General features: G+C 41.5%; 1 protein-coding gene across 1 annotated transcript; it reads right to left on the bottom strand.

The window, feature by feature from the left end:
• Window positions 1–1,198: 1,198 nt before the first annotated feature.
• On the bottom strand, window positions 1,199–13,686 carry cdc6 (cell division cycle 6 homolog (S. cerevisiae)). The gene is made up of 12 exons (XM_088420587.1): window positions 13,572–13,686; window positions 12,355–12,574; window positions 11,829–12,065; window positions 10,827–11,026; window positions 10,585–10,733; window positions 8,213–8,319; window positions 7,995–8,134; window positions 5,729–5,829; window positions 5,596–5,657; window positions 5,011–5,189; window positions 4,796–4,936; window positions 1,199–1,648 (listed from the first exon to the last, which is right to left on the bottom strand). Exons 2-12 carry the CDS (start codon window positions 12,563–12,565, stop codon window positions 1,559–1,561), a joined length of 1,617 nt encoding a protein of 538 aa, XP_088276713.1. The 5' UTR covers window positions 12,566–12,574; window positions 13,572–13,686; the 3' UTR covers window positions 1,199–1,558.
• Between the last annotated feature and the right edge of the window lie 3,031 nt (window positions 13,687–16,717).

The raw sequence follows: 16,717 nt of genomic DNA, 5'->3' as shown, positions 1-16,717 counted from the left end.
ATTAAAGGTGAACTCCAAGGCCAAGGTACATCAGTGTCACATCGCACCATTCGTCGTTGTTTAAGCCAAAGTGGACTTCGTGGGAGACGACACCACTGCTGAAAAAAGATCATAAAAAGCGAGACTGGAATTTGCAAAAATGCATGTTGACAAGCCACAAAGCTTCTGGGAGAATGTCCTTTGGACAGATAAGACCAAACTGGGGCTTTTTGGTAAGGCACAACTCTATGTTCATAGACTCAAAAACCAATTATACGAAGAAAAGAACACTGTCCCTACAGTGAAACATGGAGGAGGCTCAGTAATGTTTTGGGGCTGCTTTGCTGCATCTGGCACAGGGTGTCTTGAATGTGTGCAAGGTAAAATGAAATCTGTAGACTATCAAGGCATTCTGGAGAGAAATGTGCTGCCTGGTGTCAGAAAGCTTGGTCTCAGTCGCAGGTCATGGATCTTCCAACAGGACAACGATCCAAAACACACAGCCAAAAACACCAAGAATGGCTGAGAGAAAAGCGTTGGACTATTCTAAAGTGGCCTTCCATGAGCCCACATCTGAATCCCATTGAACATCTGTGGAAGGAGCTGAAACATGCCATTTGGAGAAGACACCCATCAAACCTGAGACAACTGGAGCAGTTTGCTCATGAGGAGTGGGCCAAAATACCTGTTGACAGCTGCAGAACGCTCATTGACAAATACAGAAATCGCTTAATTGCAGTGATTGCCTCAAAAGATTGTGCAACAAAATATTAAGTTATGGGTACCATCGTTTTTGTCCAGGCCTGTTTCATTAGTTTGTTTTTTTAAATAATTATGTTAATCAGCAATTCAAAAGTGATGGCTTATTTTGATTATTTAATTTTCAAAAATGTTTTATTTATTGTTACTTTTGTAAGTTTCAAGTGATTTCCGTGAGAATTGTGGGTTTTTCCTTCTTTAACTGAGGGGTACCAACAATTTTCTCCACGTGTGTATATGTGCGCTTTTTTTTTTTTTTTAATTTATTCATTTTTAAATGGCCGACCTCCAGTTTGGGTGCGAGCTGAAGCTGCAATACAAACTATGCAAACGCACTCCTTTCAAAGCTGGATAAACAAATAATGCATGTGTGGAGGAAGCTTTTTTTAATCCCTCGATGTTTAAAACTGAAGTGAACTTTAAAAAATGTGATGGAAACTTGATGGAAACAAAAGCTAGCATTAATGAGCACTCATTTTTAATCACAAAGAATGTTTTATGCTTGTCACAATCTTTGAAAGTCCTTTTAGAGTTTTTTGTTGTTGTTGTATTTTGTGAATGTGGCACCAAACAAGAATCACCGACAGAACAGGAAGTACATGCCTACTCATGTTTACACACTTTTGATGGTACTGTAAATAAATCAAACTTGGAACCCACAAACCTCCATTTATAAAGCTCAAAATTAAAACACCTGAACTGAAGTGTCATTTGTTTTAATGGCAACAACAAAAACTTGGACTAAAAAAAAAAAAAAAAAAAATCCAAAACTCAGCAAAAAATGAAAACAAAAAATTAAAAAAACGGAAGATTTTAGTGTTCATGGCAGTCCTGCTGCCAGAATGCTTCCCACCAGTGTGGCGTCCTTCAGAGCGTTTTCAACTGCCGTCTCCTCGATCTTGAAAAACACCTGAAAAATTTTTTTTTTCTTATTTAATTTCAAGCACTGTGAAGAACTTGGTAATATTTCTTTTCCATAGTTAGACTAACCTGTATAAAAAAAAAGCAGTTGACAGTTGTTGAAGGTTGATTTACATTGCTTTTTTCTCTTGTTAAGGTTAAAAAGTATAATTTAAATACAGTGGACCCCCGTGTTACAGCGTTCCCGGATTACATTTTTTTAATGTTGCGACGAGGAATACTAAGTTTTTTCGTTCCCTTTTATGGTATTTTCCCGGTTTTGCAACAAAAACAACTGTCATGACCCTAGCTGTATTCCTGTTGTTTTGACTCCATCTGCAAGCGTTTTTAGGTAATTGCACTTCCTTTCAGTTGCCGTCAATGCCTCCATGCAACGCGTCACCACAATGCTGGTCTGCTATTGGTCAGCCTCTCCTCACGGAGATGGTGGTCTGCCTCACTTGTTTCAAAATGGTTTCAAAATAAGCGCCACTCAAAAGTAAATACAGAGATCCCTCCTACTTCACGGTCTCAGATATCGCAGTCTGAGTACTTTGCGGGTTTTTCCAGGAAAAATTAAAAATATTTCAAAATAAAATTTTTTAAAAATGTGCAAGAATGGAAAAAAATTGAAAAAAGCAAAAAAGTACATTATGCAGTACTGTCTTTAAATAACTAAGTAATATTAGTTAATAACTATGTTAAGAATTCTTCAAGCGTTAGTTTGTGACGTTTATCTTATTTTGAAATGCATGCTTTTAATTTGTCGGGTCGCATTGCATTTCCGTTTCCTGTTTTACGTTCTCTGTGCGTCATTCGGCTCGTTACTGTGACATGGTGAATGACAACGTAAGCTCATGTTTATAGTTTATCATTTATGTTGATAACCCACGCTACTGCATATGTTTAGTAAGCGATGAGTGTTTATTCTGTTTAAGTGTTCGTTTGTGTAGAGGTTGCACTTTATAGTTAGTAGTTGTTGTTACAGTAGTTGTTGCTAACCCGCTAATTTCGGTTAAAAATACAGTAAATTCATAGATTAAAGTTCGGCAAGTGTTTATACGTTAGTTGACTGACTTTAACATTGTTGTTGATTTATTATTCAACAGATACTACTACACCATACATGAGCCAAAATAAATGTGAAGTTCAACGTGATGACTTGCATACTCTTTCACCGGAGTCTTGGTGCAGATAACCGGTCCTGAGAACAAATTCTCAACAAACCAAGTAATATTAGTTATTTAATGAATATACAATAATGTTAATAATGTTAATAAGGATAATGTAATGTTAAATCATAGGAGAAAGGAAATAAAATGCGCAAAAAATACAAAAAAAAAAAAAAAAAAAGGATTGTTTGCGGTTACTGCGGCTCTATTGGGGCGTACATAGAAATCTAGGAAATGATACCCTACTTCGCGGGTTTCAGACTTCGCGGGGGGTTGACACTCCCCATTAACAGCGAAGTGGGGGGGGATCACTGTAAATCCTTTCTAAGTTCGCCCCCCCCCCCCCCCTCCACAGCATTTTTTTCGCATTACAACAAAAACTCCTCAAACATGCCGGTCAGTGTGCATGCGGGACTCTGCGAGTCACTCCGCGCTCATATGACTATCCACACATCACTGCTTACCTCACGACAAGGCTGGTCTGCTATTGGTCGACGTCACGACTCCCTAAGAGGCTGGTCTACTATTGGTCAGAGTCACTTGTTCCAAAATGGCGGAACGTTAAAGCTTTGTTGTATCGTGAGTATTTATGAAAATGTATTTGTAGTACTTTTTAGTGCTTAATTCAAACTTGAATTGGTTAGCCATGGGTCCCAAGATTGATAGTGATGTTAAAGAGAGAAGTAAGAAGTTGATTTACATGGAAACGAAGCTGGAGATAATCAATACGAAGAAGGCTAAGCTAGCCTAGACTAGGCCCACTGTATTATTATTTGTAAATGAGCTGTTCCCGTTAAGTCCCGAAGCTGTAGTTGGGGGGCCCGCACGGGGTAAGTTCTGAGTTTCCCCTTTGAATTAATGGCCATTGAACCATCAGAGCCCGCAGCAAATAAGCAGCAAGGAGGCGGGTTTGCAATCAGGCCTCAATTTATTATTTTTAAACACGACTCTTATATGCACATCTCCAACTCCATTTTCCACCTCAACAACTGGTTTTCTGCCCAAGAGAAGCGCGCTTCGTCCTTCTCACTCTTTCACTCCATACTAGTCCACTATTATCGCAATAGAAGGTACATTTCAATCTTGAGATGAATTTTAAAATTTCATTTCAAATTAGCATGCTGATGTAAAATAACAGACAGCTCATGAAGGTGAAGCGCCGCCGCTCATTGGCGGACATTTTCCGAATGCCTCAAAATCAGGCGTGGCTGGCTTGACTTGGTCTATCGAGTGCAGGCTGGCGTGAGTATTTCTGGCCTTGTTTAGAGCATCCTAATTGTGTCGAAAATGTCCCTTCTTGACGAGCAAAAATCACCTCACGCTCATTGCAGAACATACTGCGCGCCGAATAAATTGGTGTAAACGTCCGCACGCAAGAGATTTGAATATACCATTTCTATTATTAAATTTCGACAGACACATTCTCACTAAACCTACATATGTTAGCACTATCGCTAGGGATGGATTACAACACTGCTTCCGGTTTACCTTCTTTTTTGAGAGAAATTTTAAAATATACCAGCAATTTTCCATTTTGGACAAATGTATTTTTGGGAAAAGAAAAAAAAAAAAAAAATCACAATATAAAAAAAAACATCAAATTAAATTGTATTAATGTTTTTTCACAAAAAAATGTTTATTTTGTATTTTAAACCAACTACAGTGATTGAAAAAAGAAAAATGCCCCTTTTTTGGTCTGTGTTTCAGAATCGGAAATAGAATGAACACAAGGTAAACGGACCATTTTCACTGCCAGATGATTAAAAAAAAATGCCTAAAAGTAAATAATGTCATTCATTTTTTTTCCTATTGGTATGCCCTCAGAAAGTAAGTTATTATTATATAAACTATTTACTTTATATGTTTTAGTTTTATTATTATTTTTAAGTATCAGGCCTTGAAGCCTTGTTCTCACGAGCCCGCATTGCAAACGGGACCTTAGTCGTAAACCGGACCTGGGGGGGGAGAGCAAGGGCGGGGCTTACCTTGGTGAGGCGGGCTTCTTTGGCCTTCTTGAGCGCCAAGATGCCACGACTCTCCAAGAGCGTGCAAAGTGACAGGCACTCCGACTGGCTGACCCCACCCACCTGTCGTCGAGCGCACAAACGACTGTGAACCTCATGAAGCTGGAGGGGAGGGAAAAAAAAAAAATCAGCGTGCTCTCCCTCAGAAAGGGGGGGGGGGGGGGGGGGGGTTCCACCTTGCCGAGGAGCACCTCCTTGCTCTTGCCGGCGCGCACTAGCATCAGCAGGCAGCACGCCAGAAGTTTCTGCTGCAGCGGGAAACTTTGGCTGTCGGCGTTAGCGGATGCCATGCGGTCGCCATACACCTCCGACAGGACGCGCGCCACCTGGGCCACGCCCACCGACGCACCCCAGGCTGAAAGCCCACAGACAACGTTACTCCACATCCTGTTTTTTACTGATGAAAACATTTGGATACCCTTAAGTCAACTCATACAAAACTATTGCCAAAAAAAAAAAAGAGCTCTTTCTATAACATAAAAGGTTATTTCTATAAATATGGAGGATACTGTCACTGATATTGCCAAAATTGCCCCAGTTCCAAAATATGAAATTTCAAAATCTTTTGGTAACTAGCCATTTTTGTAGATTATATAAACAGTTTTATTCATAGTATAGATGCACAATAATTGCCGTAATCGTCATTTGATGCGGGCTACACATCGACTTAAGGTTTTAGGAATTGATATATGCAAAGGAGGAAAAGCTATTGCATTCCATTTTTTGTAAACTTCAAAGCGCAGAGCTGCGGCAGTACTGACCTGGGTCGGTGCCCCGCTCCGCCTTCTTCCTGCGTTCCGACTCAACCATCTCGACGGCTCTCCTGCACACATGTGACGGGCGCCAAGTCAAGCCACTGATCCTGTTGTAAAATCTGTCTCTGGTGGGACGCACCTGCAGATGTCCAGAGCCTTCCTGGCGTCCCCCGACACCGCCGAGACTTTGCGGGCGCAGAACTGCACGGCTGCCGCGTCCAGGACGCCTTCCGCGCACGCCTGACCATGCATGCGAAACACACAACAGAAAAACCTAAAGACCACAATTTTCACATTTTCAAGGCTGGGATCGTAAGGCGAATTTGCCGTATGGTGGGCATTTCAAACTTATGTTAATTAGCTAATGCGTGTAAAACCCCAAGTAAAACCATCAAAATTGTACAAACATATTAAAAATGTGTTTCAAAATAGTATAGTAAGTGCTCCATATATAATGTACATCCATGCATTTAAATAACGTCATAAATAAAAAAATATATGAAGAATTTATTTACCTTTGACTGATGCTTGTTATGGCCATATTCCCAGGTAAGGGTAGCCGAGGTTAGGCTAGCTGAGCTCTATTCATATTTCTGATTATCTCCAGCTTTGTTTCCATGTAAATCATCTTCTTACCTCTCTCTTTAACATCACTAGCAATCTTGGGACCAATGGCTAATCAATTCAAGTTTGAACTAAGCACTAAAATGCACTTCTTTTTTTTTTAACATTTATCAAATCCACACTTTCAATCACATAGTTTCCATTTATTTTAGCTGGAGGGTCTAAAAAGGTTAAAGAATTTAGAAAATCAATTATTTTAGGTAACTAAATTTAGTACAGAAAGTAATTCTAGTGCGTAATTAGTTAAAATAGTCATTTACTTCAGGACTAAATTACTTATATATACACTAGGCCCCCGGTTTACGAACCCCGTTTTACGTGTTTTTCATCTTACGACGTGGATCGCGGCGTTTTTTTTTGTCCCCCTCTTATGCAAAAATTTTTCGTCTTATGAACCATCCAACATGCCTGTCAGTGTGTGCGCACTATTTTTTTCGCTTTGCTGCATCGACAAAAACAACTTTACTCGCATGTCACGGAAATGCCGATATGCTATTGGTCGATTAAGGCAGTCACGGAGATGCCGATATGCTATTGGCCGGCGTCACGTCAATCACAGAAATGCCGATATGCTATTGGCCTAACGCCCTCATCTAGCCTGATGGCACGAGCCGGTCGGTGTGTTGTGAAGACTTTGCAAACTTTATCTGTTAGACATGGCTTCTAAAATTGCAAGTGGCGGTAAAGGAAGAAGTAAGAGGATGATGACAATAGAAACCAAGCAGGAGATAATAAAAAAAACACGAAGGAGGTGCACGCATAGTTAACCTTGCTAGTGAGTATGGCCGTAACCGCTCGGCAATCTTCTAAGGCAGGGGTGGGCAACTCCAGCCCTCGAGGGCCGGTGTCCCGCATGTTTTCCAGTTTTCTCTCCCTAACACACCTGATTTAAACCATTAGCTCATCAACAAGCTCTGCTGGAGCTTGAGAATAATCCTAATCATTTGATTCAGGTGTGTTTGAGAGAGAAAACAGGAAAACATGCAGGACACCGGCCCCCGAGGCCTGGAGTTGCCCACCCCTGTTCTAAGGGGAAGACTTTCCTTTCCAGGGGACGGACCTCGGTCGACAACAAAATGGAGAGGCTTCTTCTATTATGGATTAAGGAGAAGGAAATCGCCGGTGATATGTTCTCGTTTAAAAAAGTTCCAGTTTAAACAAAAACAGTCATTGTTTAAAAAAGATCTCGTTTGAAAAAAGTTCTTGTTTAAGAAAAAAAAATCTGCGGGTTGGTCTCTGCTCCCCTCCGCCTTCCACCCACCACCAGCTCAAGTCATGTCGCCCCAAAGGTAAAAGTCATTTTTCCTTTGTATATTTATGTTATTTAATTTAACTGTACAGTAGATTGTTACTCATTTTTAATATGTGTATAAAGTCGTGATGTTTTTACCTAACTCTTTTTGCACGCATTCACTAATTAACATAGGTTTGAATTGCCCGTCATACAACGAATTCGAGTTACGAGCCCAGCCGCTGAACGGATTAAGGTACTAACACGGGGGCCCACTGTACATTAAAAAAAAAAAAAAAAAAAGATCAATTGCTTGTCATGATTCTTAAAAAAAAAAAAAAAAAAGACATAAGTGAAATGTGCAGTGGGAGTACGCTGAAGGGGAGACAATGGAAGAAAAAAGCGGCTGCCAACCATGCCGTGTGACAGCTCCGTGCCCTGCTGGCAAGTGCGGCGGTTGGCATGTTGTCTCCGCAAATAGCTTTTCCCAACTTACGCAACCAACCCAAAAGTTTCAAGTACAATCCCAAAAGAATGTAATTTGGCGCACCTGCGTTAGGCGGTCCTGCACGATGGCGTCCAGCTGCTCTCGACTGTACGGCGGGAAGTTGAGCAGCTGGGGGCGACACCCTGGCCGGGCCTGGAGGCGGGGCAGGATGCGGTCTGTCAGGTCCAAGGCGTTGGCAATCCCTGCGCCACAAATAAATACATAAAAATGGGGAGGGATCAGGCACGGGCAAAACTAGCAAACGGCGGCGTAGGACGCACCCACGAGACAGAGTCTGGACTTGGGAAGGTGCGGCCACTCGAAGATGGTGTACAGGACGTCCTGGCTTTTGCTGTCCAGCTGGTCCAGCTCGTCCAGAACCAGCAAGCTGTGCGACAACAGCGAGATTGGGAGTGAGCATACCAGGACACCCTGGAGGCGGAGAGGCACCCACAGGCCGTTTTGGAGCATCTTCATCATCAGCAGATTTCTCATTACTCTGTTGAAATCAGTTGAGGAGCTTTGTTCTGCTCTGCCGCCATCACTTGGTGCCAAATCATATTTTCAAGCAGTTCCCTTTAGACCAAAGTGGCGCTTCCCTGCGGTGTGCCAAGGAGCTATATTCAAGTGATTTGTGCGAACAGCACGACCTGATTAAGCCCAACAACTTTTAAATATATGTTTGGACTGGTAATGTGATTCTGGGGACTTATCCCGTCATTTATGAGGGGATAGCTGAGGTGACAAGTGTCGTCTGGCACCAATACGGGAAAACGATTTGTCGATGATTAACACGTTGCCAGACAAATCCCAACTATTTTTGTTTGTTTTCAACAAGTTAGTTACTTTTTTTTCTACGGCGTATATCTTGAGCAAAAAATGTTTTAGACATGACATGTGTATTGCACTTGTCACCATGGTAATAAACAAGCCACAAGTTGTGAAAAAGAAAAAAAAAATCTCACTCACTCACCGTTTGTTCTTCTTTTTGCATATACGGCAACAGCCATTCCATCTTAAAAGAAGCGCATTTCTTTTCTTTTTTTACTTTGGCTTGGTGAGTGGATGTGTTGCGCTGCTCATTTGTTTTGCCACAAAAGGGGTTAGCATTCGCGTCTCTCAACGCCACACTGTTTTTAACTAGCTAACCTGCACGGGATGTATATGAGGGGAATGTAAGCAAGCACTGTCAATGCATATGACTGGCTGAATAGTGTTAAATACATTTCAGCGAGCCGTTGTGTTTAACATTTGCTTTTTTATTTTCATTTCAGCTATCTTAAGCATGTGTTTTGGTTAGTTTGAAACATGAAAATTGAATTGACAAATATTGAAATTGAATATTCACTTAACTTCACTTTTTTTTAACTAATTAATTTTTTTGGAATAGTTGAATAGAAGTAATTGTACTCTTGGGTGCAAATTACATTTGAATCATAAAAAAAAAAATCTCACCATGGCAGTTTGAAATTTTTAAACACAATAACAGAGAAATGAACAAGTAATAGTCATATCAACAAGTGCAGGGCTCATTTAAAATATGAAATCAGTAACTATAAATGTTGATTGGATTTTTAAATGGTGATTTTTCTGGAGTGAAAATTAAAAAAAAAACGTTTTCAGACTTATCGTGTATGAAAAATGACTTGTCCGCATGAGTGTGACGGTTCAAACTGAGATCTGGAGGTCAGGACAAAGGCCAGGTGTGGCTCTATGGCAGTAGTATGGATGCGCAAGATGTCTTGTGAGTGAGAGTCCGATAGCCGTGTCCTCATACTGCTCTAATTTAAGTTCATAACTCAGAATGTCTTCTCACACAAATACGTCGAACCGAACAAGCTTGGCATTTTCTTACCAAATGCTGGAATCTCTCGGAAACTTGTCCTTATCCAGCTGTCAGTAAAAGTTGGCGATATAAAGCTGCTGGTGCTGAGCGCAGCTCACTGCGTCACACTGCAGCTCAACTTTCCTCTTTTTGTTGAGTTTCGCCATTTTAGAAAATTAGGGGCTCACACAGTCGATTACTCATACTGTATACTAATTTGCTGTTCCTAATTGAGCCTAGAGATGGCAGCATTTAACACGCAGGTAACAGCGCTGCTGCCCAATGTATTAATTCTCTATGCGGGCCAGACTTTATTGATTTTATGACGGAGGCTGCGGGCCGGATGGAAATTGACCACGGGCCGCATTTGGCCCCCGGGCTGGACTTTGGACATGTCTGGTCTAATCAATCAGATAAGAGGACATATCTAACGTTAGATATTATTTTATACTTATTATTGTATTGCTTTTTTATTTTTATGCGCAGCATAGATATTCTATCGCGCTGAGAAAGTGCGAATATTGCACAATTGCGCACGCGCGCAGCTTAGAGGGAACATTGGAAGTAAGTCTCTTTTTAAAGAAAAATAGTGGTTTCCTGCTATCCTACGGCATCTACAATGCCAGGGAACTAGTTTCAAGTGATTTGCAAGTGATTTTTTTTTTTTTTTTTTTTTTTAAGAAATTTAAGATCATATGGCATATTGATGCCAGTGAACTAGGTTAAAGTCAATCAATGAGTTTTTATTTGTACAAAACTAGTGTTTTGCTGCCACCTACATACAATATGGAAGCTTTTAGAAGTAGGTGTGCGACCCCATGTACTCACACGGCAGGCCCGGGTCCCGTCAGGTGCCTTTGCAGGCCTTTGCGACTGGCCGGTAGGCCCAGCATCTCAGCTAAGACTGGGAAGATAGCGTGCGAACTGCGCACACTCATGCAATTGACCAGCAGTATCTGTGCGTCATGCAGCTCCTCCTAAGAAGCGAATCAAAACAAAGGCCACGTTACGCCTTTGCAGCCATTCACAATGAACTTTCTTTCCAGTTATTTACTTTTGGTCCCACCTACCTCCATATCGCGCAGGACCCAGTGGAGGCAGGCCGTCTTGCCAGTGCCGGGTGCCCCAGAAACGTAAAGGCTACCGGGCAGCCGGCGGGCCGCCGTCCGCGCCAGGAAGACCCGCACGGCATCGCGCTCCGCCTCCCGGCACGGCAGCCGCTCTGGCGCCGATGTATGCAGCGCCTGCTTGACGCTCGCCAGCCCGCGTGCTGCACACACACTCTGGTTTATTGTTCCAATTGGTTTTTAAATGTCAACTTTAGACATTCTTGGGTTCAAATAAGCTTCCACTATGTTGAAATCAAGTTTTTGCTGAGTTCCAGTTGGGGTCAAATCAAGTTTACACAGAGCTTCACTTCAGTTTTGATCAGGTTAAAGATTCACACCATTAAAAATCAATCCAATTCAAAAGAATTTAGGTCAGATCGAAAGTAGACTCAAGCTGAACGTAGACCAAGTTTAGAAAGACTTTTAAATGACTCCAGGTCAAGTGAAGACAGAATTTGGTCCAGTTCAGGTGTGGAGTTTAATATTTGCTTCGAGAAGAAGAGTTCCGACCAGGTTAGAGATTTACACCATTTCATATCAATCCAATTCAAAGGAATTTAGGTCAGATTGAAAGCAGACTTGAGCTGATCATAGATCAAGTTCAGCAAGACTTTCAAATGACCTTAGGTCAAGTGAAGACAGAATTTGATCCAGTACAGGTTGGAATATACGGTCCGGTCCCAGCTCTTTGAAAAGAAGATTTTAATTCAATTCAGATCATGTTTCGCCCGAGTGTGGGTTAACTAAAGGCTTGAATTGAATTGAGACTGTGTTTACACTGCCTTTAGATATGGATTGAGTTCACACTGCCTCAAAAAGGGTGTTTGCTTGGATTCAGGCCCCAATGAAATCAAGTTTAAGACTGAGCTTCAAGTCAGTTTTTAGATACAGACACACTATCAAAAAATAAATAATAAAAGACAGTCGTAGAAATATGAAAGCAAACATTTTTGTAGAACTCACGTTGGGCAAAAAGGCGGCACGCCGCCTTGCCCTCCGGGCCTGGCCGCGCTGCCCCCCCTGAGACCGGATCCTGGCCCCCGGGAGACGAGGCGGCCACAGGAGACGAGGGCGCATCTTTGAAACGGTGGCAGTCGCCGGCGTTTTCGTCGAAGGCCAAACGGCGCGATGCCATCGCCTTGCTCTGTTTGGGAGGCGAGGCCAACGGGGCGCCGTCCACATTGAGGGCATTGTCCTCACCTTCAGTGGGAAAAGACAAAACCACAAGTTTTTCTTTTTGTGCACATCCAGCGGTTCACTGCATTGAATGTTGCAGTGGAACAAAATGTTTTGGACATTTCAAATGGCGCCTCAATGCTTGGTTTGGATCCGTTACGGCGTAACAAGCGACAAGTTTGAATTGCAACCATAGAAGCTTGTATGAATGGGTAAGAGGGCGGCATCTGTAGGACGTGTTCAGAGCAACGGGACACAAAACGCGACTACACACACACACACACGCACACACAGTCGACTGGAGCCCACTCACCCATGCGCTTCCGCGGGCTGAGAGGGAGCCTGGCCAAAGGAGCAGGCGATGCAGCCAGCGGTAGCGAGGCGCGAAAGGGCACGGCGGACACGGTCTTCTTGCACTCGGGCTGCGACAGGTTTCCTTTGGGCTTGGCTGCCGCTCTGGCGGATTTGCGTCTGGGGAAAGGTAGCGTGGGCTGGCCACCAGCTTGCGAACGAGTGCTCGGCATCTCCGGGCCCTGGAGGCAATAGAAAACCCACATGTGAACGTTGAGAAAACAGGCAACATGTTCATTGTGAAGATACCATTGGAAATTTGGTTTCAATTGGATCACAACAGTTTTATGTTTGATTTGCCATTAAATTAAAATTAGATTTGGATCAGACAGAGGGGTCAGAATGTCAAATGTGGGTCAATCAAGTTCATGTTTTAAACTGCATTCAAACAGGTTTAGACAGAATATTAAATTTCCAAATAGGTCACTCGAGCAGGGGGCGGGGCTACACTGTGGCCACACCTCGGGGACAATTTGATATTTGTGATGCTTTCCGCCAGCTTTGCACACTCTGCCACAATTTATTTCATATATCTGCACAATGTACACAACATTTGTGTGATTTATTTCATAATTGCACACGTCTATTGCGCCATGCCGTATCGTTTATTTTATAATTCGATGTAGACGTTATAAACGAGTTTTTCTTGTCGCAGTTAAGGTTCGTTCAAATAGATGTGACATACACAAAAAACACTTGGGTGAAAACCACAAATTTAAATGCGAACAAAAACCGAAGGCAAACTTGAATGACTTGCGTTAACTACGTAAAGGAAATACGGACGACAGGAACATAGCCACGCAAAATTATTTGAATGCAAAAAATAAAAACGACCTGGATTCGACGAAAGTGAACGTTGTGGCCACGCTTAGCATCAAAACAAAACTAAGTAAGACAGGCGGGATATGAAAGTTGTAGTTTGCCTTTGGCGCCAAATCGAGAACGTGATTCGTGGCACAAAGGTAGAAAAAACACAGATTTCAACACAAGAACACGACGAAATCCAAGTTATGCAAACAATTAACAAAGCGTGACTACCAAATTCAAATAATGGAGGCGAATTGGATCATTTTAGGTCCAAAAACATAAAAAATAACATAAGAGCAGCTTATTTCCGCATTGGAAAACGACAAAGACAAAAAGTCATGTCACGAAGTTTGAAATTGTTTGTAAACTTACTTGAAGTTGCGTCTTGCTCTTTTAGGGTCGCACTGATCGTCTTCTCTCTTGGCTTTAAATCGACAGAACGCGCACAAGACTTTAGCGCCAAATATTTTTCGCGGAAGCAGCTGTTTCCGGTTGGAACAGCTCCGATTGGTCCAACACGACCTAGTCACATGCTCATTGGCTGAGACCAACATGGTATCGGTTGTGACGTATGATGACGTTTCTTGGCAGCGCGGGAGATTTCGACAGATCTTTGTTATGCAGTGAAGTTTTGTGACGTTGTTTGGGAAATTCAAATAAGCGATTGAAATTACTTTTTTTTAAAAGTTACAAAATATAAAAACGTAATATTCTCCTCACATTTGGGCTAGTTGACTGGTCTTATCTGGGGTCGCACTGCTCTTCTTTTCTCTTGACACATGCAGCTTTTTTCGGGTTGGCCTACAGTCGACAGGAGTAAGATCCCCCTCTCATTGGCTGAGAACAATAGAATATGACTGCCGATTGGGCAGATTTTTTTTTTCGGAAACTCAAACGAGTGCTATACATTAACTTTCCTTTTTCTTTTTAAACAATGCGTCACTCAGTTACGAAAACTTATTCAGTCCGCTCTCCTGTGCTAGTTCAGTGGTGTCCATCATACAGCGCATGGCAAACGGGTTTAATCCGGAAATATGAAAAAAAAAAAAAATAGTTGAGTTTTTTTCAATGGATGAAAAACTTGAAATGTTTTATGATTGATAGTGTTGTTAATGTTTATTATTACTGAAGTTATATTTTTTCCATAATTCCATATTTTTGGAACCAATTCAACATTAATTCCCAAAGGAAAACAGTCCCATATTCGTTCTCAATTCGAATTTTATCTGTCAGAAAACAAACGGCTGCTTGGTACTGTGGTTTAAGTACCGGACCAATCCGGGAAGAGTCCATGATTCGACCCCAGACCATATTCGCACTTACTTCATTTCTCAGATATATAATTGTTCTTCTATTTTGATACTTCCATATTATTCTACATATTCGCGAGAGGACTGCATGTATTTTTCGTATTGTTCTTATTAAAATGTTTATCCTTTTCCTCCAAATCCTCATTTTCTATTCCAAACAGTCCCATTGACTTACATTGGGCGAATTGACATTTAATGATAAACATTTACTTAAAAAGTTTATTACAATTGACATAAACCCATTCATTATATTTAACATTTTATAATAAACTGTCATAATTCCGAATTTATTAGATCTCGTGACGCCCCTGGTATACACTAGGGCAGTTCAGTTTGTCAAGTGGGTCAAATCATTTGACTCAAATGGGTCTGACTGCAGGGATTTTTAACGTCCAGCAAGTGTCAGTGTTTGATGACACAATATCAACACAATGTGTCAGTGTGCCGACAGGCACCATAACGCCTCATGGTATATATCGTATATGGCATGATTTTATTTGTTAAGTTCAAGCAAACTAAAACATTTAATAAACAACAAACAGGAGGAAGACAACAAGGTTTTCTTTCTTGCAAGGCGAGCGGACAGGAACCTGAGCTTCTTAGATCTCCTTCCGGTCTGGTTACAGATAATTTCCGCTCCCTATTTATTGGCAACAATGCAAACAATCAGTTTGTGATAGTGGGGGGTGTAGGTGCGCTTCCATGCTGTGATCTTCTTTGTCAGGAACACAAAGACCAACCCTCAAGCTTTGTAGGGGGTGCAGGTGAGAGTCCATGCAACCCCCATGCTTTGTAGGGGATGCAGGTGAGAGTCTCTGCTGTTCTGCCCTTGGAGACGTGTTGGCTCCCCACACGTGCTTCACCGACAGCTCCAACAGAAAATATCCATGTCTACAGATCTAATACAGTATACACGTTGCAAGAACAAATATTGGCTAACCTAGATCAGGGGCAGGGAACTCCGGTTCCACGAGAGCCATATCCAGCCAGTTTTTGATGCATCTCACATTCAACACACCTGATTGAACTGATAAGGATCGTTTACAGGCTTCCATAGGGCTTGATGATGAGCTGATTATTTGAACCAGGTGTGAAAGGTGAGGGAGACATTGAAAATAGACAGGATATCCCTCTCAAGGAACCGGAGTTCCCTCCCCATGACCGAGATCAGGGGTGGCCAAGTTCGGTCCTCAAGAGCCACAATCCAGCCTGTTTTCATTGTGTCTCTTCAACTAACACACCTGATTCAAATGATTAGCTCATCAGCATGCTTTGCACAATCCTGATAACGACGCTGATTTGACTCAGGTGTGTTGGTTGAAGAGATACATTGAAAACAGTCTGGATTGTGGCTCTTGAGGACCGAACTTGGCCACCCCTGACCTAGATGGTTATTCTAACATTATTGCTCAGGCTTTTTGTTCAGTGGCATCAGCCCTATCCATTCCATACATATACTGCACATTATATATTTTTAGGGGAGGGGACCTACGTCCCCTTTATGTACAAAACTTGGAGAAATGTGATAATAGCAAGTAACTATGCTGCTTATTGAAATAAGAATACAGTGGGCCCCCGGTTCATGAGATTAATCCGTTCCGCGGTATGGGATCGTAACACGAATTTGCCGTATGGCGAGCAATCCAAACCTATGTTAATTAGCTAATGTGTGTAAAACGCCAGGTAAAAATTGTATGTACATATTAAAAATTGGTATAGTGAGTGTAATATAATATATATGCATACAATTAAATGACATCATAAATAAAAAATATAAGCACTATAAATCATTTTTTTGTAAGAACTCACAGGAGAACAAAGCTTTAACGTTTCGCCATGTTGGAACTTAGGGAGTCGTGACATGACCAATAGCAAACCAGCATTGTAGTGATTGAATCAGTGATGCGTGTATTGACATATGCACGCGGGGTGCGCAGAGTCACGAACGCACACTGACTGCCATGTTTGAGGGATCGTAAGGCGAAAAAAATGCCGTAAAGATGGGACAAAATACACGCAGTCTTCGTCATGAAGAAAAAAAAAAAAAAAAAAAAAAAATATATATATATATATATATATATATATATATATATATCTTAATATATATATCTTAATATATATATATATATATATATCTTAATATATATATATATATATATATATATATATATATATATATATATATATATATATATATATATATATATA

Source organism: Hippichthys cyanospilos, chromosome 7 (genome assembly GCF_059441005.1).
Source record: "Hippichthys cyanospilos isolate Australia breed blue-spotted pipefish chromosome 7, RoL_Hcya_1.0, whole genome shotgun sequence".
NCBI lineage: Eukaryota > Metazoa > Chordata > Actinopteri > Syngnathiformes > Syngnathidae > Hippichthys > Hippichthys cyanospilos.
Note: the sequence above shows the minus strand (reverse complement) of the source record. Positions and strands in the feature narration are given on the sequence as shown.

What these genes read in the sequence shown, in the direction of transcription:
- cdc6 (XM_088420587.1), bottom strand. Translation starts at nt 12,565, where the DNA reads ATGCCGAGCACTCGTTCGCAAGCTGGTGGCCAGCCCACGCTACCTTTC. An exon ending in GGGTCCTGCGCGATATGGAG is followed by an intron (nt 10,734 to 10,826) that starts GTAGGTGGGACC and finishes TTCGCTTCTTAG; the next exon opens with GAGGAGCTGCATGACGCACA. An exon ending in GGAGCGGGGCACCGACCCAG is followed by an intron (nt 5,190 to 5,595) that starts GTCAGTACTGCC and finishes GTGGGCTTTCAG; the next exon opens with CCTGGGGTGCGTCGGTGGGC.